The sequence below is a fragment of the Ostrea edulis genome, chromosome 2 (assembly GCF_947568905.1).
Source record: "Ostrea edulis chromosome 2, xbOstEdul1.1, whole genome shotgun sequence".
Taxonomy (NCBI): domain Eukaryota; kingdom Metazoa; phylum Mollusca; class Bivalvia; order Ostreida; family Ostreidae; genus Ostrea; species Ostrea edulis.
Genome location: NC_079165.1, coordinates 60,860,642 through 60,886,894, shown reverse-complemented (window position 1 = coordinate 60,886,894; position 26,253 = coordinate 60,860,642). Strand labels below are relative to the sequence as shown.

The window sequence follows — 26,253 nt, the reverse complement described above, 5'->3', positions numbered from 1 at the left end:
GACGGGGTTTTAAGATGTTTTAAATTTGATTCTGGTTTTCAACAATGGCTATACGGAATGAAGTACTAAGATCCAACCATTTTCCGATAAAAACTCACATTGACAAAAGAGGGAAGTGATATATATATATATATATATATATATATATATATATATATATATATATAGTGGGATAAATATCCGATATAATCTTCTAGAGTGCTCGACGTGGCCTCACGGAGCTACATAAATTCATATATATATATATATATATATATATATATATATATATATATATATATCTGTGTGTGTGTGTGTGTGTGTGTGTGTGTGTGTGTGTGTGTGTGTGTAAACGAGTACTTGACTATCGCTCGGTCGTACCGATCAATGACCTAAATTTTCCATAGTCGAGTACTCGTCGTTAAAATTAGCGTTGTTAGTAATGTTCATAAATTATAAACGCTTTCGTGTTTTTGTGAGTAAAATTCATGTACGGGTAAAGTCAAACAGCTCATGTTCAAATAAATCATCATTTGAATTTGGATGTCGGTCTGTAAACATATCTCCGAAATCCACTGTTTGGACATACTTTAAAAGATCTCATGATGGAAAAACAGTGAAATGTACATTATGTGTTAACCGAACTTACATTTTGTGGAGGGACTACAAACATGTTGTATCATATTAAAGGTCGATATCCGTCAGAATCATTGTTAGCGAGTACTCGACTAAAATCTCCGAGTATTCGACTAGGCTATCCGAGTAAAATTGACGTACCTAAGTATATTTATAGTTTACACATGCGTTCAAGTTTAAACTATACATTCGAAAAGGTCAGCAGCATTTACAATATACTAACTTGCCTTCCCTTCACGAAGAATAAGAATTTACGAGAATTAATTGCATTTGCGTGTTTATTGTATAGCTCTGAAATCGACAGAGCAGCGGATTCTACATGCTTTTACACGCCATAGAGCTAATTTATTACCTAGCATGCCAAGCGATTATACAATTAAGAGCTGGTCTCCTGCTTAGCGCTGTGCTATTCTTAATCATACTATTCTTATTGAATTCGGTCACTAGTAGAAATTATCTGTATTTCTATCTTTATTGTCACAATTGATTCAATAATATATAGCTTAGGTCGAAACAGAAGCTACAAATTACAGATTCAAAGAATTCGAAAAATTTACAGAGCAATCTGTCACAACATATCTGAAATCCCACATCGTCGTGCATATTTATGAAGCAATCTTGCAGGAAATAGATTAAAAGATGGATGAACTCAGTATACTTTCTTTTTTAAATAGATTAGTTTCTAATTGAAAAATCAAATGGGACTTTTCCAATCTTTACACGAAGTTAATCGAGAAATTCTGTAATTACAAAGAAAGTCTAATTAAATAAACGTCTCAATTCAACAAAATTGTACATAAAAATTTCACACCAGTCGAACGTAAATTAAACTGTATTTCAGCAATGAGATTCATGTATTTCCTGAATAGTACCAAGGGGACATGCGGAGTCCTACGAGACCACTGTAAATGTGTTTAGTACCGAGAAAACTTTGATGAGTAAGACTTATTGCAAGGAATGAAAGAGTAGGAGAAAAGCAACATTCGCCTCAAAGCTATCTACTTGAAGTACTCGTTGTGTTCAACTGTTGTCCACTCAGAACATCAATGGTCAAACGTTGCCGTATTCAATCTTTTCCTTTTGTGTTGTATGATTTGTCATTTCTATAGTATATTTTCTATTTGTATTGAGTGATTTTTTTCCCATTTGCATTGTGTAATTTTCATTTGTATTATATTATTTTCATTTGCATAATTCTGTCTTTGAATCATATCCTGAAAATGTTTACTTTGATGTACATGTTACAAAGGATCTCATTGGTTTTAACAATGGTTCGACTGTCAAGCCATAAGCTATATATATATATATATATATATTATGATTAAAATACATATGGAAGATAAACTATACAAATATAAATTATAAATAGAAATGGGAATTATACAACAGAAATGCAAAATTAAACACTATGATTGAAACGTTTGACATGCCATAGAATAATGGCATTTATAGCTGCAACAATGTAGGATAGGATCTTTGTAATGGTGCAAAATATTTTTATAAATAACCTATAATAAGTTCCGTGTATTTGTCTTTAATGTTGTTTACACTAAAAAGAGTACCAACTTTGGGCTTGCATGGGCATGTCTAATAAAGGTGTTTTTCATTAAATATCATGTACAACATGCAAAATTCTTCATCTGCTCGGCTGTGCCTGTTATCGCGAGATCTCATAAGTGGAAAAGACCGAAAAAGAGTACCGCAAACGGTACATAATACGCCCGTGAAATTGCTTACATAGGGTGTTTTTCTTAGGTCATAATTTGTAGAACTTGGCTTCAGATAGTATCAGCCATCGTCAAGCTGTGACATACTTTCTTTGCATTATATGAATAAAGGGTCTTAGCTTAAAACTGTAACAGGAGGTAGATAGACAAACCAAGAGTTTTGTGTGTAAAATATTTCCCCAAATTTGACCAAGTTCAACAACCTGTAAATATCTAAAACATCAGAGAAAATTAAAAATTGTTGAGAATCACAATCCTTGCACTATGCACATCTTCAATTTTTTTTCCCAAAAACCCTAGCCTCTAACCTGTGCGAGGAGGTGAAAGGACAAACCATGTCCTTTATTCAAAACAATATTTCCTCAAACAGACTAAGTTCAACAACCTGTAATTTTTGTTAAAATTGAAGAAAATCAAAATCCTTGCCACTTGCGCATCTTCCATATCCACAAATACTCTGTAAAATAAGAAGGTCCTCACTTGTAAACTGTGGAAGGAAAAACAGATATATCATATACCCATTATGTAATAATTCCTCAAAACTGACTGAGTTCAATAACCTGTAATTTTCTTAAAAATTAAAGAAAATCTCAATCTTTGCCACATGCACACCTTCCATACCCATATAAATACTCTGCAAAATAAGAAGGTGCTCACTTGAAAACTGTGGGAGAAGATCACTGGACAAATTATATACTCTCTTTGTAATATTTCCTCAAAACGGACTAAGTTCAACAACCTGTAATTTTCAAAAAACAAAATAATTTTTTTTTTTTTAAATTTAAGAAAATCAAAATCCTTGCCACATGCACATCTTTAATACCCATACAAACACTCTGTAAAACATGGTGGTCCTCACTTGAAAATTGTGGGAGGAGTTTGTCGGAAAAATTATATACCTCTCATGATGTAACAATAATTCTTAAATAAAGGGGCACAACTCCTGCAAGAGAGGTCGAAATGGATCACAATTGCAACATGATCTAGAGTGATCCACAATGAAATGACACTGTATAGCAAGTTTCAGCTTGATATGTGACAGAGAAATGACATTAAAAACAGAAAAACCGAACGCAGGACCAGACGGACATACAGATATCGCTCTACCATAATATACCTCGTCTAAAGACAGGCGTATAAAAACCAAAAACGTTGACTATCAGCGCGAAAATGCAGTTGTTAAACATGGACTCGAGCCATTCCGACAAAGAAAGGAAAATCATACGGTGGCAGAAAAAAATTACACTATTTTGTTCTTTGTTTAACTTGATATCAATTTCCAATACCGACAAAATCTCTTTGCCTTCCGTACATTAATCTAAACACTACCTTATATGGACATGTATGGAAATAACTTGACAACCGGAACGCCAGCTTCAGTACATCAAACATGGCGCACAATATAAATCAAGGAATTGGACTATATTGAAATTGTTAAAAGTGAAAGAATAGAGTCTTGCAAATCATAAGAGGTTATGAATTTAAAAATTGACTAAGAAACATACAATATCATTTTTGTTTAAGTAAGAAAATCAGCAAATGTTTAGAATGATTGAAAATGTTGCGGGAGTGAATCACTCCCGCATCTGCACCATTACAGAGATCCTAAGGAGTTGTAGCCCTCTCCCAAAACCACTAGTCGGAGAGGACTACATTCTTGCAGCTATAGAATTTACTACTAATTACTCTTATTTGATATATCTTCTTGTTATGAAATCATCATGTAGTGTACATTCAACACACGTACAAGATAGATAGATAGATACCCATATGCACCCCCAGCTCGGAGTTGAACTTACGACCTGTGGAATCAAAGTCCTATCAGAGCGTCACCAGTCCGTTAGACTGCATCGAAATCTTGCTTTCGATGTCAATGGAATTCTCGCCTCGTTGTGATATGCTACACAGTGGCTGAGAAAGAAAATGATGTACAACTATTTGACGGAACTCTAAGAGCATCACATATGATATACACTGCAATTAAAATATTTTATAAAGCATACATACTGCAGTTAACTCTTGACTAGATATATTACTGCTCTAAATGAAGAAATATTAAATTTCATGATTTAGTACCGCATACGATCAAATAATTCCGTGCTTACTGATTGGCTGCCCGAGATCCAACAACGTAGGGAAATAGAACGCTATGTTCACTTGTACGTGTCTTTCAGGTGAATATAACCTTTGGTTTCAACATCAGGTCAAATATAAAATTGGGAATTTCAAAATTGACAGGACTGCACATTGATATTAGGTCACTCAATGAAAACTCTCTTCTCTACTCACTTTGAACTTCTAGTATTTTGCACCATGATTGTAATAAAGGTAACTTCTATTACGATCTGGAGTAACAATCGTTGAATGATAGTAACATCTAACCCGACCTAAAGATGACGGATCAGATATCGTGTAGTAAGTTCTATATGTTTTAGTAACCGGTTTCAATGTTTTAAAGTATATAGTAGAATAATAAACAAAACCCGTGCTTATCTAATAACTTTTGACTTGGTGTTGCACTCTAGCTGTATACAAAGATGGTCGACCAGGTATCGTTTCGTAGGCTTTAGTAGCCAGATTCGAGTTTTAAATTATTCAATCATATGATAAAACAATGACTGGTGTTTTTCTCGGCAATACTATGCTTGAACTATCGTCGGAAAACAATATTCACCTCGCCCTCTGTGCTCAGTGAATATTGTACAGGTACTTCTCAGGTACGTGTAGCTAAAGCATCGTATTGACCTAAAAATGTCAATTGTCGCATAATATTATAGGATTAAACATTCTATTTATAGAATTTATCGATGTGTAAACTCTGGACAGTTTACTCTCAAACTCAATAAAGGTACGAAGCACTTTTATGTTAAGTTTGTGAGTAAAATGTCCGGAGTTTACACATCGATAAATTCTTCAAAAAGAATGTTTGATGCTTATAATTTCAATTCGTTCCCTGTATTATCAATTTTAAAAAATCCTTTTTTATTTTTCATGACAGATGCATATGATTTCAGTTAATCTTTGCTAATACCGATGTTATAGCATATAATTCCCTCCGTATGTAAATCCCTTCCCCTAAGAAACGGACCTTAGAATGATCCTTCTCGAGAAAACGGATCTCAGACCCATGAGAAGAATATTTCATTATAACTCTTCCTCCGAAATGACAGGTAGTACGCTTTCCCATCACCTTGCAATCATTTCCTTTTGCTTCGATCACCAGAATACATTTACTAGATGGAGATTAATGCTACCTGTTTGCATAATGAATTCGCGTGCATGCATTTGGAATACTATAATCGGATGATGTTATATTAAAAGTTTGTCGTTCCCCCTAAGTCCATCTGACATTCATTTTGTTTTATTTTTCAAAAGTGAGCATGCAAGTAATGGTTTGCTATTCTACCACAATTTTTATTATTTTGGGGTTTTAATTTCATCTTCTGTTCTTACATTTGTAATCGATTGATTTACTTGACAGATATAGATACATAATAACTTTCTCTCTTCTTGAGAAGGAAAATGAACTTTGCTAGGTTCTATTATCCTATGTACCAAGGTTTTGCCCATCAATTACTCTCAAGGGGTTTTTATGAAGATCGAAACTCAAGGCTATGAACTATAAGGTGGAATATTCATCAAGTGTTACTTTATCAACCCTAAAGTGTTTAGCGTTAGTTATTCCCTACGTTTGACTCGTCTGTCTGTCTATGTAATCCATATCATGGTGATTGGATAACAAATCATTCCATGTGATGAGAGGCCAAAATTGGTTCAGTAACACAAGCGTGATACGAGGTGGGGGATTCTGACCTACAGCGGATTTTCCGCCATGGAGGAAACGATATTGACTTGTACATGGGGGATGGGGGGAAATCTGCACTACATTGTAAGACTCACTACTCCTTAGGAGAAAATCTGACCTGGGTCCATCAGCGCAAGAGGCGGGAATTCTATACTATAACACCGGGAATACTGACCATTCAACATTAAAACACCGAATACATGTACGTGTAGTTTTGATATGTTCCTTTGTTGACCGAAATTACTAACTAGTCTAAGATTACGTGTATGTTGTGCAATATGGCGATGGCAGCTCCAACAGCTCGTGCGCTCGAGATTTGCGATCTAGAATATATCTTGTTTACTAGGTAGTAAGTCGAGGGAGATGCAAAACTGCGTAAGCGAGAAAATATTAGTACAATGTATATCACAACTTCTCAAACACTAATTGATGCTATTAATCTTTAATGCATATTTTAGACCGTTCATTAGTTCTTTCAAAACCAATTTGTTTAACGAAACTCTACGCTCTTGTAGTTTGTGATCAGATGGCAACCGGTGTGTTTCTATTTTTTGGCTCCAAGGACACGAAGTCTGCCGAAATTATAGAGTCTTTTACCAGGAAATTTCACGTGCCCTATGTTTGTCCGTGTTTAACAACGGTTGTGAATACCAAGAGGAACTTTCAAATCCACATGAAACCACCTTTTACCATGGCAATTGTAGACATGATACGACATTACAATTGGAGAAATATGATATATTTGTACGACTCCACAGAAGGTGAGCATTTATCAAAAAAGAAACGATAAACACTGTTGTTTAGGAATGTAAATAGATAGCATGGGGCTCCTGAGTCCGCTCGTAGCCGGAGTGAATAAGGATAAGTATTAATGCACCAACAATAAAGACAATTCAATCTAGATAAAGACAACCCACTCTGGTTACACTCTAGCTACAGACAACCCAATCTAGCTACCGACAACCCGATCTAATTACAGACAACCCAATTTAGCTACAAACCACCCGATTTAGCTACGACAACCAACTCTAGTTACAAACAACCCAATCTAGCTACCGACAACCCAATCTAATTACAGACAACCCAATTTAGCTACAAACCACCCGATTTAGCTACGACAACCAAATCTAGCTACAAACAACCCAATTCAGCCACAGACAACCCAATCTAGCTACAGACAATCCAATCTAGCTGATCCCTACATGTGTTCAATAGTATATGATTGGGAAATTCCATTTAAATGTAAGGCGGAAACAAATTTGTAAATAAATGAATGGACGTGAGGGGATCCGAAGCTAGCGACTACATAATGGCATATAAATGGTAAGTGTTTTACAATCATATGAGTCGTTGTTTTTATTCAAACACAATATCAGTAATGCATTACGGTTGAGACATTAAGAGTACGGCACCATATTTCTCCGACTGCATCATTACATCTCTTGTACAGCATGCAAAAGAAATATAATATCTCTGCTTTCAGCGGGAGTTTGGTATCATTTGTCAAACAGAATAGTGTTTACTTGCAAGATGTAATTTAAAACAAGTCTACCGTTCGAGGAATTGGCACGTTTCTAGTCGCAAACTAACAGAAAAATGCATTAGAATCAAATTATTGGAATGTTTCTCAGAATGTATGAGGTCTCTGGTTGCTCAGGGTTCAATTTTGTCATATTTCCATCAATTAAATTTCTGACAAATACGGGAGAAGTCATATCTGTATTTAACATCGTTACAGAGCGAACACAAATATCGTTATGCATTCTATCATCCTCAATTAGTGTTTTATTTTAATCTATGACAATACTCACTTTACGTCAGCGTGCACATTGTGCGCTAACACTTATCAGCCCGTCTATTGTGGTAATGGAGATCATATCTGTGTGCACCAGGTCAAAACAAATCGAATTTGTCACAGATTTTCATGATAAGTTGGTGTAGTATTCATTATTTCATTAATGAAATACATACAGGCGTCCGCTTTTTCTTCGTGGTTTGCTGTATCCTGCATTCATTTTATTACACTGGTTTTCTTTGAAAACTCAATATTTACAACACGAGTTCATATAGAAAAGTTTACTGAAACTTTTAACTTGAGTATGCAGATTTTATTAGACTCAAGAAGACAATTGTTACTTTATTTTGTGGTTATGAATGCTAATCTAAAATCTCTAAAATATTCATCTACGGTTGGATGTCACAGTTTACAGAATTAAATCACCATGTATTGTATACGTATTATATTCAATGAACGTGTTTGCATTCATTATTCTAGGATTACAACGATTTAATGAAGTTATGAGTGCCTTTTATGAAGATATGTCCAACAAGGAAACTATGCTAGCCATACGTCTGTCAGACATTAACTACGCTCACGAGCAGCTCAGGTTTATTGACTCCATCACGTTTAGGTATGGCGACGCCAACTTCCGGAACATCATATTCGATTTGTCTTCTCAAGAATCCTATGAATTAATCATGAAACAGGTAATATCTAGCTCTTAGTGAATCACATCATCTTGATTAATGACGTTAGAATAGAATAAAACAGGGTCCACAGATGGTTGAGGTGATTTGTGTTTGAAAATATGGTTGAGTTTAAATTACTCTGCAGACAGTATATCATACCAACACAACTACTTTGTGGCATGAATGAGACCAGACCTGGAGGTTATAAAACTTTTACTGTGATCATACTCAAAGTCATGTTTGTTTTGAGTACAACTCTGAGCAAGCTTCGAAACACACTCAAAAAATCTTGAGCAGTACTCCAATTGAGTGCGAGAATGATTTTATAAAAGTTTTGTAACCACTTTTGAGTATGAGTACAATTTAGAGCACGGAGTTTGAGTTTGATTATGACAACGGGCTCAAAAACGTTTTATAACCTCCAGGCCAATTGTTTTTAACAGCTGCGCTAGATAATTGTTAAGGTATCCGTAATCAAAATTTTGACTTGAATGTATTCTCAGTTTATGGTCTGAAGACCTGGTTTACCATCTAATTGAACAGAAAGTACTATAATATTTTAAAGGTGTATGCCTCTATATGGGTAATGTGAGCTAAGGCAATTCATTGAAATTGTGAATGCTTTTTCAAAATGAAATGGTATTTCCTTTTTATTGATATACCTTTCAATTAGCACTTAATATACAGTTTGGGTAGAAAACTATTCTTAATGTGATGATATGTGAAATTAAGTATAATTGTTGATCTCATCAAGATTTTCCGGCAAATACTGTCTACCGGAAATATTTGCCAAATTTTATTTTCGCCCATTTGCGCCCTAATTCTGGATGGACGAATTCAGAACTGAGTGAATTCAAATTCATCGATTACCCAAAAGTAGTAATAAATGGATTTGAGTGAATTTAAAACTAGTGAAATCGTTTTACAGTACGTTTGGTTGAGAATAACACGGGACGAAAATTTCCCGGAATGTAAAAGATTAAAGCGTGTTCGCGTTGAACGCACAAATCTTACGTACGTGACCATATTCTTACTCTCACAGTGTAAAAGTAAATACCCCACCCACCCCCACACTCATTCTTCTACCATTCTGAATTAAACCAAAATACGTTTAAATCTGTGTGTCATGTTGATGCTTCTTTCAGCTTGCAGAAGTTGGCATGAATAAAGAGGGATATTTCTATTTATTTTCTACTATGGTGAGTAAGAGATCTGTATCTTGCAATGATGAGCACTGCATCTTTCTCAAATGTGTTCTCAGAAATACTGATTGTGCATTACTTTTAGGATTTTTCTAAGCTTGATTTCGAACATTTTATACACGGCGGAGTGAACGTGACAGGGTTTGATCTGGTGAATACGGAAGAACCAAAGGTTAAGTCCTTTCTTCGGAAGTGGAGGACAGCCAATCAAAACATATACCCCGCGGCCGGACAGCCGCTCATGGTAAGCACCTGCATATGTTGTATTGGCAAAATATAATGATATTCCATGTTTTGACCAAAATACTCATTCTCTTACAATTACTCCTGTTCGATTGAATACAAAGTAAATGAAAATAAAAACACATGATATGAAGAGATACCACTTTTAATATAGAATCTATAACACGTATTCAAAGTTACCTCAAACACTTGGTATAGATGCTCTCTTCAAGCAGAAATAGTATACAAAAGGCAGTAAACACGATCCATAAAGTATGCAGTTCACACTTTCATGTATTTTCAAAAATGAAATTCATTTCTTAGATGTGTTCTTGACCAAGCCAATGTAATTAATCTCCAGTATGTCTTATACCAGTCATCGTACATTACTGTATTTGAATTGCAATATTATTTTCTTCTTAATAGTCTATCAGATATAATGAGAAGGGCCTTTGTTACTTATGTTAGATATGGTCAACCTTTAAAGTGTTTCCAGTTATTTTGTAGTCGGAAGCCGCGTTAGCAGTGGACGCCATGGAACTCATTACTACTGCATTTAGAAGGATGCTTGCACAAAACGAGATCGTGTTTCAAGAAAATTTCCGACGGACAAAGATGTACAATTTCTATGGCGATGTCATTCTCAAAGGAATCCAGTGCTTTAACAAAGAACATGGCTTTATTCCTTGGCAGCACGGTGAAAACATACTAAAGGAGCTCAAGTCGGTAATCACGAAACACTTGAGACCTTGTATTATCTATATATGTCTTCTTTCAATATACATATATCATATTACTGATAATTTTGCTACTGCAGTCTCTCCCCTTTATGACCCTCTAAAGAGTTTCTTTGTACTTTTCTATGAAAACTACTACCGAAACAATTTTTTTTCTTGATTAGTGGAAAAAATTTCTGTTTCATGAACTGTCTACAATCTTTCCCGAAACAAAAGACCCTTAATCTTTTGGTTAATTCTCTGTAGATAGAATTTAGCGGGTTGACAGGGCCGGTGGCTTTTGATGAAAATGGATACAGGAAAAACTACGAGATTCATGTGTCTAGAGTAGGCCTCAATCAACCAGCACTCAAAGTAAGTTGTCACGTACTCTTCATCTTAATCAAATAAGAATTGATATCTGTTTGATCATTAAAACCAAGTTAGATAGACACACGGACTTAAAAAGATTGAGATTCGGAAAATGGAGTATAACTCTTAATCTGATTACTCTTGTGGTATTATACAGTCATTAACTGGATCCAAAGGCAGCGCTCTTGCCGGATTCGTTGCCCAAAGTAGAAGGCTGGGGACAACACAACATCCGTTGGTTTTGTTTTATACCTGATCATTTTAAGCGCGGAGCATAAGTAACGACGTGCTCATTGGCACCGGTTGATTTTCAATCGATTCTCAGGCGCTTCTAATCCAACACCATTCTCTGCTGGCTATGGTTTTGAATCCATCAATTTTTCATTTTTTTTAAAAAATATCAAATTGAAAGTTTGTGTGTTTGAAGGTCTGTATGTGTTTTGAAAATCACTGAAATGATTCATAATTATGATAAATTGTAAGAGGAAGATTTCACCCTGAACAGGATACGCAATGTATGCAAGTTCCCATGGAAGAGTGCATGGGGGTCAAATACGAAACCCAATGTTATTGTGAAACAGAAAATCATAGACTGTACGTGGAGACTGAAAACCCCCCAGATGGATGACGGGTACATATAATTAGACTACATACAAGTAGGTAGCCGATCTGTTTTTCTGTGGTAGGTAGGGGAGGGATGAAAGGGTGAGAAAAAATCAAAAAAGAAAACAACATAATAAAAACGGCATAAAGTTTTAGTTTAAATTTCTAATTTTAAACATATTTTATTGAGAAACTCAATAGGATTGGGCAATAGGCATAGCCCATGTAGGCCCTCTCCCAAGTTATACATGGCGGAGGGAGTCCAGGTTCTTACACTAGTGCGCAGTAACTTACGTTTAATGTGAATTTCAAATTCTTCGTGTGAACAGCGCATAAAACCATTTTGTATAAAACCGTTTAATTCTGTTAACTTCCGTCCGAAATGACGTGAATAGCTAAACAAATATATATATATATATATATATATATATATATATATATATATATATATATAAAGCACTAAATAATCACAACTAGGTACTGAAAATTTTCGCCCCAGCCCGGGGTCGAACCAGCGACGTTTTCAGTACCTAGTTGTGATTATTTAGTGCTTTATATATTAATTAATTGATTTTCACATGTATCGTTTAGATCCTAGGGATAAACGTAAGGTTGGGTGTTATAATTGTTTGTTTGTGCTTTATATATATATATATATATATATATATATATATATATATATATAAAGCGAGATATGTCTGGGATTCAACAAGATTTTAAGATAGAGTATCCGATGTGCTCAAAAAGTACTAACAGTCCCCAGAAATTTCCGCTAATAGCTTATACGTGTAGTAGGTGCCTAAAGAAAAAAATCAACATGGCGGAGAGTTTCTGCCTTAGATATGTTAATGTATTAGAATGAGAAGAGAAATTATGACATTTTATTTACTAATTAAAGTGAGGACATATACTTTGAACAGCGAACCGGTATCCATGATTTTGACCTTCCATAAACTGCATTGGAAATTCAAGCTAATTTGTGTCGATATATTTATTCAACTACAAAAGTATGAAAAAGTGCAATAGTATGAATTGATATTTAACGCACGTTTCAATATTGATGTCAGACTTCCGCGCATGTATTTCTATGAGGTTTTTATGAAGATGAAACCACTATTGAAAAAGGAATACGCGATTGGAGCGATTAGGCTCTTCAGCTGCAGACTATTAAGTGATTATGCATTTTATGAAAAAAGAAACCCATCCAGATTATCAATACCAATGACAAGAAATGAAGCAAGCTGTGAAAAATGGCATGTGAAAATGCAAGAAACTATTGACATTCGTAATAATGACCAGAACTGGTCATGCCAATAAACAAATCAAAGTTAAAGAGAATTGGCTTAGTTCCACTATATAATTAGTCTGTACGTAAAACCTCGTTTATCTTATTTTTTAAGATTGGAAAATGGACCCGCCGTGGCTTCACAGTTGTCGGAGCAGACGACAAGAATTCCTTCCGACGAAACATGACCCGGCGTGACGGGTTAATCAGAATAACCACCATCTTGGTAAGTAATTACAATTACTAGTAATTTTTATTTGCAACATCAGACAAGACTAACAAATAAGTGTAACTTAATATTACTAATTGTTATGTCACCTGAGTCACTCAGATTAATATTACTAATTGTTAGGTCACCTGAGTCACTCATATTAATATTACTAATTGTTAGGTCACCTGAGTCACTCAGATTAATATTACTAATTGTTAGGTCACCTGAGTCACTCAGATTAATATTACTAATTGTTAGGTCACCTGAGTCACTCAGATTAATATTACTAATTGTTAGGTCACCTGAGTCACTCAGATGACCTATGGCGATTGGTAGTTGTTCGTCGTGCGTTGTCAACTTCTCTGAAACACACGGCCTATTTTCTTCAAATTGTATGAAACATGTATAAGGCAAAGGGAATTAAAATTGATATTTCCATGGTCACTAGCCGTCTCCCTGAGACCAAATGGATTGGGTCAGTACCTTAAAAATGATGCGGTCTTTAAAAATCGTGTTTTATTCAGAGACAAATGTATCTAGCAGAGAAACTGTGTGTATAGTCATGATGAGTAAGGGAGCCTCTACCAAAATTGTAATATTATGGCGCTAGGTCGAGACTTTATGGCTCATATATTGAAAATGCGTTGTTTCTTTTAAAACCTATCTTACACTACTGGACCAAAACAAAACCACCACTCACCCCAAAACACACACACACACATAAAAAGACCAAGTACATGATGATAATGAAGAGGGAAAATAAAGCCAGGACATGGGAGATTCATTAATTCTGTAAAAATATTTTAACCCTGTCCAGCGAGGAGAGAAAGGATAAGTTTGGTTTTAAAGAGTATGACCTCTACCAAATTTTTAAAATCTTAACCCTAGGGCCAAGGGTTCAGACTCAAGTGGGTATTTAGTGAATATTTAATTATCTTCTCTGTTTCTGTGCATTGTGAAGAAATGCTGTTTGCATGATCTTAGGAAAAAAAATCGTATCTGTCTACCAGGATTGTAAAATACCCTACTCCTGGACCAGGGGTTTAGACGATAGGGCGAACCACAATGGATATATAGTAAAACGCCTTTTAATCTATAAAAATTGTGATTTTTATGCCCCCGCCATGAAACATATAGCCAACCAAAGCTGGAAATTGGACCAGGGGTTTCGGCTTTAGGGCAGAGATCAAATGGGTATACGGGTTTACATATTTACATGTATAGAGAACATATATTTAATGAATTAAATCTTTTTTTAAAAATGTCCATACTTTTGTGTATTGTGAATACTTAATGCATGATTATGAAGTAATGAAGAACATGTAGCCATCTACTAAAATTGTAAATTTCCCAACCCCTGCATGACGGGTTCAGACCCTAGGGCAGACCTAAATAGGTAAAAGAGTTATCATACTAAAAGAAAGAAATGTTTTTCAGTTTATTTTACGTTCTTACTTTATATACAAACGTATGGTTTTGAAGAGGGTGAAGATTAATACAAAACCTGTGCAATTCATGACCCTGGACTAGTTAGGGAGCGGCAATCATATAATGAAAATACAATAGATGAATTATTTGAAAATGCTCTATCATATTTGCACATTAAAAAAAAAGACTGAATCTGGAAAGCTATAAGGATAATATATTCTATTTCTTTTTTTAGAAAATAATAAACATCTTGTTTGATTGAGCTGCCCATTGAAGAGATTGTGCATGTTACTTGGGTGACCGTTAAGGCCTATGGGCCTCTTGTCTATTCACATGAACTTAGGTAGCGCCATTTCTCCAGTACAAAAAGGACGCAGACCTTCGAGGAAATGCATCCGACCCAAACTACAATGATCGATTTGAAGGTAATTAGTCACTTTCTCCATAACAGTTTGTGCCAATTACAGGCATTCCCCGTATTAATAGTTTTTGCGCAAAACTTTCCTCTTTTTATAGCTTATCAAATCCCAAATGATAAGTCATCAATTTCTTCCATTGCTCTGTTTCGTTTCATTTGGTGGGTGGATGGAGTTTGAGGAAATATTTAATGCCTGCGTCAAAACTTCGATATTGATATTTCTATCAGGAAAAGCAAAGAAAATTGCAATTGCATAATATGACGCGAGTATACATTTACCAATATATTATGATATATACATATACATGTATATGGTACACCCGGGAGATACATAAATGGACAGAGATCGGTCGCATGATGATTTTTGTGGGGTAACTGGGAAGTCGCCCTGTGAACTTGTAAGGGGCACACTGGAGGCGAGGAGTAAAACACTCAGTACCCAGACCATAACGGTCACCAGCGTTCTAAGGAGGTAAACGATACCTGCTCCTGCAGTGCTACCTGGTATTGGAAATTAGCATGTGGGTCATATTGCTGAAGTTGAATCTGCTTAATGATTGGGGTCTTATCCAGGAAGTACAAACGGTGACGTAGATGCATAAAATTAACTGATATGCAGGTTAGGTCGCGTAGACCCAGCATACGAGGTGTGTCATAATCAATACAGACTATTTGATGTGAAATCAAATAATCTCGAATATGTACAATGTACCATGTTAATTAAACTAATAAAAATGTGCTAGTATGCTTAATGACAAATGATCGAGATGCTCGTAGACCCAGGTCACGCTGCTGCGGTTAACTTGCAATATTTGTAGCCATGCTAATTTACAACCAGTATATTGGATAATTATACGTTTGATAAACTGCAAATACGAGTACTCTTTAGGGGAAAAGTTTGGGCCTTTTGGTAAGCCTACTAAAACTTCTGTCACAGTTAAAATCATGTGCACTCGAGGGCAATGTCACGGGTAGGATACGATATTTCGTGGATGAATAATTCTTCGTATGCTCCAAATATTTGGCAATGAATTGTATCTCAAACCGTATTCACAGTGTTTCCATTTGCAACATAATTTTGGAAACTGGTTTCAGTGTCTTGGGTTTTGATTGTTTGATGCATTTTTTTCAACAACATTGGAGTTGAATCCAAAAGGCGACGCTTTCGAGTGCAATGCCACATGACCGAAGAAACCAATCAGATTTGATCTTTCATAAAATGTAATACATAATGATCTTGATTGGAATCTTCTTAGGTATGTGTCTTTATAGCTACCTTTGGACTTGAACAAACAAGGGTCTACACTACATTAGAATTTTAAAGATTTCCGCATGAATTTGTATGGTTGTTGTTCCAACCTGATTCCGGGTCGCGGTAGCTCAGTGGTAGAGTGTTCGCTTTGTAACCTGGAGGTCGTGAGTTCGAGTCCCGCTCGTGCCATGGCCGCATCCAACCGAAGACGTTAGAATAGGTAGTTTGCCAAACGCTCGGCATGTTGGGGTGAGAATCACGGGTCTTTCAGATATAACCTGAATAACAGAGGTCTCGTATCGAGGCAGATGTTGGCACGTTAAAGAGGCCTCACTTCTACGGCCCTGAGTGCTAAGCATAGGTCTAAGTTTGTGGTACTTCACCTAAAGCTGGTGACGTCTCCATATGAGTGAAAAATTCTCAACGGGACGTAAAACAAACAATCAAATCAATATTGTAGCCTTGTTATATTCCTCATAGTTTAGGAATATAATTTTACTCTATTTCTTCTATTTCTCAAGCACTTTTTCTCTGAAACTGTTCAAGGGATTAAAATGAAACCCTTTTTGATAGGATGATAGTATACCATACCATTTGTAGATGTGCATACCGCGATTTTGTGCATTGAATCTTTGGCACACTTACACTGGAATGAGTCAATCTAACGTGGTTTTTTTTTGTATCGAAGGATATGTATTAAAACTCTTAACAGTTAAATGTCAGTCTCTTTTAGTTTCATTAAATCAAAGAGCCAATAGACGAAACACTCGCAACTTCTCCGGTATTTCCGGCAAGCTCAGGAAAGGCGCATAAAGGTTGTATCTCCTCTTGCCGGTAAAGCACGAGAGTGTGATTCTAGATGATATTTTTTTCATAGATAGGAAAGCTTATCTCCCTTGCAAAGAACAGCATTCCAACCAATGAAAGTCTTGTAAATTTTCACATTATGTATTTTCCACCAATCACTATTGAGAGGAAATACATAGTCCGGAGACAGAAAAAAATTTCAACTAGATATACCGGTAAAACGATAATGGGCAGCTTGACAGGTATATTAGTACCTACATGTAACGTGTAAATAGCAGAAAAGTAACGCCCTGAACTTGTTAATTTAGAATGAATTTCACGACATTGAAATTGTCTTGCTTATTTACGACAGAATCTAGTCAAAAAGAAATTCGGTTGCGCCTCGGTGGACAATGGTTTCTCGGAGTGAAATGTTTCAATGTTACCCTCAACTACATGCACTATTTATAATATAACTGTACCCTTGTTTTCTTTTTGTTGTTTTTTCCCCAGTAAGAATGTTGCACTTGAATTATCATTCGTTCGTATAAAAAAATATGTAGGAAAAATAAAGATATACAACAAAAGAATGAAAGATGGAAAAGTTGATAACAGTGATAGTAATAACAGACGAACAGACAGACGATGACTACCCTTCTACTGAAGAGGACCAATACCGATCAAACCACTGACTATTCTAAACCCACAATAAACAAATCAAGGTGACGATAATCCTACAGGTAAAAAATGAATGCGGTATTTCCATCAGGCGATAACCTTCCTCAATCCTGTTGGAGGAAATCCGTCTGAATTTGATTCCAGAATAACGCCAAGTCAGAAATCTCATAAGAATTCAAGTTTCAAAGTATTTCATCTAAATTGATTTTGAGGGACATGTTTTGTGATTAATACAGAAAACAAATTAATTCAAGTTTTCTCATATGAAAAGAAATACCCAAATGGTATTTCTTTTCGTTGCTTTGCGGTAAGGTTTAAAACAAACTACAATAAAAAAAAAAGTACAATGCTACACTCACGAAATCAAGTTTCCTTAATCATGCTTATTTTTCCAAACTCAAGAAAATTTGATTCCACAAATATATGTGACTCTGCAGATAGTGGTAATCTTAATACACTTTTTAGGTTTTACGGTTGATTTGACTGAGAAGATTGCAAAACGACTGAATTTGAAATACAGACTTGAACTTGTTGGTGACAATCAATTTGGACGGCAGGATGAACAAACAGGAAAGTGGAACGGCATTATGGGGGAGTTAATTGATGGGGTAAAACGATTTTTTATGTACAAAAAATGCATTATAAACATGAAGATCTATTTTATACACAATTATTATAGAATTTGACACGTGATATTTTTCCTACAGTTTTAGCAGAACGCTTTTGTCTGAATGATCTATTTTTATCATTGTTATTTGAAGAAGTAAAATTAATAATGGATCAAAGCATTCAAAAGAATAAACGTTTTCTTTTTTCAGACTGCTGACATGGCTGTTGCTCCATTAACGATAACGCTTAAAAGGGAAAATGTTGTAGATTTCACAAAACCATTCATGGATGTTGGGATTAGTATAATGATAAAGAAACCGGAAATAGAAAAGCCGGGAGTGTTTTCATTTATGAAACCCTTTTCAATACAAATATGGATGTTCATACTGTTAGCCTATGCCGCGGTCAGTGTGGGGCTTTTCTTTGTGTGCAGAGCTAGCCCTTATGAATGGAGGAAATTATTTCCAGGAACTACTATGAAATATGAAAACGAGTTTTCACTTGTAAATACGTTCTGGTTCTCCGCTGGTGCTCTTATGCTCCAAGGGAGTGATGCATGCCCACGGTATGTTCAAATGATAAAGGTAGCTCCATCCTAATGTGAGTTATCAATATTAATGGTTGAAAATGGAAAAACTGTATTAATACAAATGTATTAATATTAATGTTTACATAATTTAGCTGAATTTAATCAATAACCAAAGAAAATGTATATGTTGCCACCTTTATTAAGATACCAGATATACAAAAAAAAAACAAAAACAAAAAAAAAAACCACAAATAACACAAACCCCTAGAAAATCACACATTTTCATGAAACAGAGTACTGAAAAATATATGTAGATAAAAAAATAATAAAATGACAAAGTTTGAATGTCAACAGTTTAGGAAAAACTGCTAATATATGAATATGTATAAATTAATTGCGGATATGAGGGAAGTCATTATATAATAGACATACAGTAGAGGAAATACCAGCATAGGAGTTGTTGCTCTTGACAACATTTTTTCATTATAAATAATTGATTATCTATAGAACATATGAACTTTTTCACTATCAATAGTTTACATTCTTTTTTTTAAAATTTTATCCAGTGAATAACATTCCTTTGAAAGATATATTTCTATCATGCGCAAAGTTTGATTTAATGTTTTTTGCAAAAAACTATGACATCACACGAGGATCGATCAACCTTAACCATCTCAAGAATATTCAGTTCAATTCTAGTACTTGTACAATAATTTTTGGTACCGTATATTGGGTTATTTTGGAGTATTCTAAAGAATAGGGCGTCCACTTCGCAATCTGGGCGTCCCAGTTCGATTCTCGACCCTGGCTTGCGTCAAACCTAAAACGTTTGACATAGGTAGTGACTGGTATAAAAGAAATGAGAAGTCTTTTCGGATTTGACCTCTAAAAAACGATGTGCGTTGGCTCGATTGATTGATGAATGTAACGTCCTTCTCGAGAATTTTTTACTCATATGGAGATGTCACCATTGCCGGTGAAGGGCTGCAAAATTTAGGTTTATGCTCGGCGCTTATGGTCATTGAACAGGGAGGGATCTTTATCGTGACACACCTGCTGTGACACAGTCTCGGTTTTGTGGTCTCATCCGAATGGCCACCCAATTTTGTCACCTCTTACGACAAACAAGGGGTACTGAGGACCTATTCTAACCCGGATCCCTTCGGGAAGCGTTGACTCGACAAAGACACCTAAGTAACACGGCCGTTAGCGTCATGCATACGTCAACATTTTGACACTTCTTAAAGTCTACATGAGTGAAACTTTTTCGAATTGAAAGTACAAACGAACTCAATTTTAACGGATTATTGGTGATATATTGTTTTGGTAGTTGCCATTTTAGACAAACATATTCCAAACTCTCTCCATTTTGTATTTGTTATAGGATTTATGACACCACAGAGTCGTTCACTTTTGTTTCATACATAGATATTTTATTGAAAGTAGATATCAACGGCAAACTAACTACTCTCGACTTTATGACAAACAGGAAGATTTCAGCTTCTCCATCGTCAACTTCCCTTATTTGTGTAGCAATATCCCATTATCACCTGTACATGGTATGTATATATCTCAACTGATTCGATACGCAAGAGCTTGTCCTGCGTATGATCAGTTTTTATATATAGCCAGGCTACTGACAAACAAGTTTATGATGCAGGAGTTTCAACAGTCTCGTTAAAATCAGCATTTTGCAAATTCTATGGTCGTTATAACGATCTAGTTTACCAATACAATCTACTTACTCCTCCTAGGCACCTGATCCCACTTCTGGTATATCTGGGGGTCCGTGTTTGCCCAACTATCTATTTTGTATTGCTTATAGGGGCTATGAGATTGATCACTGTTCGTTATCTTCACCTTTCATGAAATTGATTACCTTTCGTTATCTTCACCTTTTTCGTTCATTTATATCAATGGAAATTAGTTTTAGTTATGCGAAATTCGCTAAAAGGCCAAAAAATTCAGCGCGCTTAAATTTACTGCATTTCGCAAGGATTTTGAGATACTAGTACAGATGAGGTTAATCCATATTTCAGCTCCCTGTCAGGCCGAGTGATAGGAACAGTGTGGTGGTTCTTTGTACTTATCATAATTTCAACATACACAGCCAATTTGGCTGCCTTTCTAACCATTGAACGTTTGGTAACTCCAATAGCGTCAGCAGATGATCTAGAAGCCCAAACAGAAATCAAGTACGGCACAGTGAGGTCTGGATCCACACGTGAATTCTTCGAGGTACTTGTCTTGTTTAAAATATGTATTGGTGTGTGCTTATCATGTTTGATTATAATATAATAATCCTGTATGAAAAATTAAGTGACTATTGTGCAATGTATGTAAGTATTAGCATCAATTGTATCATTGTAGATGTCCACTGTTCCAACATTCCGAAAAATGGGCGAATTTATGAAATTCAACGACCAGTATAATGTTAAAAAAATAAGCGAAGGCATAAAGCGAGTGAAGGATTCTAAAGGGAAGTATGCCTTTTTGTTAGAATCGACATCCAATGAATATGCCAACAGCCGAGAACCTTGTGATACCATGATGGTAGGAAGAAACCTAAATTCGAAGGGGTTTGGTATCGCCACACCTTTGAATTCTCCGTTGAGGTATCTAGAACGTCTCGTTTGCACTCTAACTACTTAGTAATTTCTAGATTTGAATACTTCCATTTGCCTTGTTTGTATTCATTCCTCTTTAATTTCAAGAGACGTCTGTTTTATATAGAGACGAGTTGAATTTGGTCGTACTCGAGTTGAAGGAGGATGGAACATTACACCGACTAAAAAGGCGTTGGTGGCACGATAAGTCACAATGTGCTCCAGACAACCAGGTCAGTAGTGACGTTATCTTAATCTAAACTATTACAACCAGGTCAGTGGTGACGTCATCATAATTTAAACTAGTGGTGAAGTCATCATAATTTAAACTATCACAATCAGGTCAGTGGTGACGTCATCATGATTTAAACTATCACAATCAAGTCAGTGGTGACGTCATCATGATTCAAACTATCACAATTTGGTCAGTGGTGACGTCATCATGATTTAAACTATCACAATCAGGTGCACTAAAGTCAGTTTTACTAGATTTCGTCTATTTTAAATCTACAATTAGTCGGTATGTATGGTTGCATACTTCATCTCCCTAAAACGAGTTATTTTTCTATGGATAATGTCGACATGTAACTTAAGATAATTATGTTGACATGCAACATAAATATGTTGACTTGCAACTTAATTATGAAAAATTGCAACTTGAAAATCAACATAAATAAGTTGCATGTCACACAATACGCAACTTCCGAGTTATCAGCTCTTCTGTGATAGAGGTACGTTCAGTGTTCCTTTGAACGCTTGGGTGGGTACAAGGTGTTAACATATACTATAGACTAGCTATGTAAATACGGATAAAAATAATGAAAATGTAAATTTGGTTTATATCAGCCGTTGGTATACATTAAATTGACCATATCAAGAATAATATTTAATTGAATTAGGCCATTAAATTAAATATGAATTTTTTTTATTTCCTCTTCTGTACGAGTGATATTTTAATCAAAGAAAAATGGTGATTATCGATTTTTGTTTGAGGTATTTTATCATTAAATATATGTACTAATAAACTTACTAATATTGTATGTCCCTGCAGTTTGGGTGGTTGCATGATATCTGATAATCGGCCTTTAGGCAATATATGAAGGCAGCGATAAGCATTTGTACCCACCGCATGTGGACGATATTATGTTTTGCGTCTCACTGTGCGTAAGAGTTCCACAAAGTGAAAGAACTATTGACATGAATAAGTTGGATGTTAATATAATTAAGTTGCATGTCAATATGAATAAGTGCATGTTGGGTGTCACATATTTGCGATGTTTGATATTTTTTGAATTTTTTTCGAATTCATATCCTATCACATTTTCTGGCATGTCAACATAATTATCTAAATTCTTCCATGTCAAAATAGTCTATAGAAAAGGAATTTGTCATAGGGCAGAGGAATGTCACCACAGATATGTTATATACATTTGAAAATTTTGTCTTCATTGAACACAAAAACAACAGTCACCCGTCTTCTATAGGTCTCAGTGGAATGCGTCCATTTTTGTTTTTTCAACTTCACAGTAAATAATGTCGAAAAATGTAACAACGACATGAAATCAAAGATTCCGATTACACCTGTTGCTTCAATAAACTTAAATATTGCTTCATCTGATGATTGGTATTTTGCTTACAGTATATTGATGGTTCCAGCATTGAAGTATCCGGTTTCATTTAATTTTTAACATTACACTTATACATGTGAGCCATTTGGTTGGTGTATTTGCACTCTGACACTCTAAAATCGAATAAGAGGCCCACAGGCCTTGTCGATCACCTGAATACTAGTGAAAAAGTATCACTACTTACATGGGCTATGAAATCTAGAAAAAAATTCCTGTTCTGAATATCTAAGCTAAATCTAATGTTCAGAAACAGTATAAAACAAGATGTGTTCTTAAAACTTCACTGTCCTTAAAAGTGCATACACTGATGAAAGTCTTTAAATAACAGGTGGTATTAACATTAAAATATCTACAGATATGACTGATTTGGACTCATTCTAAAGTCATAACCCTGGGTTATGAAATTCACCATTTTTTGTACATCCTTTTCTGCTATTCCTAAGTATGTATTTAGATTTTATACAGTATCAGCAAACTTACACATGTATAATATATACTAAGTTTGGCCCCACCCTGGGGTCAAAACCCTTACCCTTGGGAAAATCAAATTTACAATTTTGGTAAAAGACTACCTGCTCTATCCATTTAGTTTCAATTTAGTATCAAAAGCACTAAAGAAAATGTTATTTAAGTGTTTTACACATAAACACTATATAACAAGTTTGGCCCCGCCCAGGAGTCAGAACCCCTACCCTGGGGATCATGAAATTTACAATTTTGGTAGAGGCCTTCCTTCTCTACATCACTATGCATTTAGTTTTTCTAACAGGTGTGTAGTTCTTGAGAAGAAAATTTTTGAAAATTGGTAATTTTTGGGCAGTTTTTGCCCCGCCCCTAGGGTCCCAGGAGTGCTGGAGTCCTGAAATTACAATTTATGTCCCCCTTTTCCCAATGGTTCATACCAAATTTTAAAAGAATTAGACTGGTAGTTATTAAGAAGTTAAAAATGTTCAATTGTTAACGCACGACGGACAACGACGGACGAAAACCAATTGCAATAAAATTGAAGTAAACGCTTACTCGGTCATTTTCCCGATCAAATACCCAAATCGGAAAAGCATCATCTTGATCAGTTAATTCTTGTTCAATGCTGTTTTACTATTGATTTCGTCGTCATCAATAAGCTACATCATTTATTATCTATCTTATAAAACAGTGATATAATCGTCCGTACCGTGATAATTTTCAACCCTTGCACAAATAAGTATTGGTAAACATACATATAATACTAGGTATTTTGCATTGGAACATATAATACTAGGTATTTTGCATTGGAAATTGTGCTATTTGCTAATGTAGCGGTCGGCCGGGTTCGATCACAGGTGGCCAGTTAGCTCAGTTGGTAGAGCACCTGACTAGAGATTCAGGGGGCCCGGGTTCGAATCCCGGTCTGGTCCGTTGCATTTTCTCCCTTCCCGTTACACTAGTATAAAAGTAACTACTGATGTCGACTTCTTACTTCGTTTGAAATATTTCCAAATTTTATTAATAACTTCATTTCGTATATTAATAGTTGAAGTTGGAAGACATAATGATATAGTCAGGGAACGACGGCTGTATGCTGATTGTGATCTTAATGATGTAGAACACGATTCTTGGTCTGCTGCTTTGTTTACGTAATGGCGAGGTTCACTGATTTAGCTGATAAAATACAGAATTTATTAGATGAAACGCAGAGCAGAAACACCAAAAAATATAACTATTAATTAGGATATTGGGTACGTTTTTTTTTAAACTAGTGTCAACGGTGATAGATGTACGCAATCATGTGCACTAGTTCAAACTCAACAAACCATATTGCATCTAGAAACAAGATGTGTTTGTGAAACACTGATTACGACAAAGAGAAACCAGGTCACAAGGTCAAAGATTTTGGTGACGATGGAAAGGTCTTGCCACAAGAAATACACATACCAAATATGAAAAGTATAAAAGATGAGGTTAACGTTTTGGCCACAGACAGACAGAGAGACTAGCAAAAACTATATACAACCGAATCTTCCGGGGGCATAAAAACAACCTAAAAACAACATAAAAACAACCTAAAAAGAATGAAGGTGTATAACAAAACAGCTATAAACTGTGTTCTCGGACAACAGCTGTTTTGTTTGACCCTCGAACGGATATGTTGTCCTCACCCTACAGTTTTGGGCAACCGTTCGTGGGTGAAACAATGCAGCTGTTGTTCTTGAACCCAGTTAATAACTGTAAACTCCTCACTCTCCACAATAGCATGTTGTTTATATATTGATAATTGCATTCATGTACATGTATATCCATTGAGCCTGTGGTTCACGGAAATAAAAAAAATCTGAAATCTTTGATCCCTACTGAACGACAAAGTATATTATAAAGTCCGTTTAATATTTTTGTTTTAAAAATCTGATTCGGACGTTTCGACCCTCACAGAACATACTACGATAGACACAGAACATACTACGATAGACACAGAACATACTACGATAGACCCTCACAGAACATACTACGATAGACCCTCACAGAACATACTACGATAGACCCTCACAGAACATACTACGATAGACCCTCACAGAACATACTACGATAGACTCACAGAACATACTACGATAGACTCACAGAACATACTACGATAGACTCACAGAACATACTACGATAGACTCACAGAACATACTACGATAGACCCTCACAGAACATACTACGATAGACCCTCACAGAACATACTACGATAGACTCACAGAACATACTACGATAGACCCTCACAGAACATACTACGATAGACTCACAGAACATACTACGATAGACTCACAGAACATACTACGATAGACTCACAGAACATACTACGATAGACTCACAGAACATACTACGATAGACCCTCACAGAACATACTACGATAGACTCACAGAACATACTACAATAGACTCACAGAACATACTACGATAGACACAGAACATACTACGATAGACACAGAACATACTACGATAGACTCACAGAACATACTACAATAGACTCACAGAACATACTACGATAGACTCACAGAACATACTACGATAGACACAGAACATACTACGATAGACACAGAACATACTACGATAGACCCTCACAGAACATACTAC

General features: G+C 35.5%; 1 protein-coding gene across 1 annotated transcript in view; it reads left to right on the top strand.

The window, feature by feature from the left end:
* Positions 1-26,253, top strand: part of LOC125679998 (glutamate receptor 2-like) — a 34,548-nt gene that overhangs the window by 4,594 nt on the left and 3,701 nt on the right. The window contains exons 4-16 of the mRNA XM_056153418.1: positions 6,663-6,908; positions 8,423-8,634; positions 9,762-9,815; positions 9,904-10,062; positions 10,548-10,766; positions 11,024-11,131; positions 13,132-13,242; positions 14,999-15,080; positions 18,255-18,397; positions 18,608-18,963; positions 20,967-21,165; positions 21,298-21,542; positions 21,661-21,766. Of these exons, the coding sequence (XP_056009393.1) occupies positions 6,663-6,908; positions 8,423-8,634; positions 9,762-9,815; positions 9,904-10,062; positions 10,548-10,766; positions 11,024-11,131; positions 13,132-13,242; positions 14,999-15,080; positions 18,255-18,397; positions 18,608-18,963; positions 20,967-21,165; positions 21,298-21,542; positions 21,661-21,766 (2,240 nt within the window). The remainder of the gene's footprint in view (positions 1-6,662; positions 6,909-8,422; positions 8,635-9,761; positions 9,816-9,903; positions 10,063-10,547; positions 10,767-11,023; positions 11,132-13,131; positions 13,243-14,998; positions 15,081-18,254; positions 18,398-18,607; positions 18,964-20,966; positions 21,166-21,297; positions 21,543-21,660; positions 21,767-26,253) is intronic.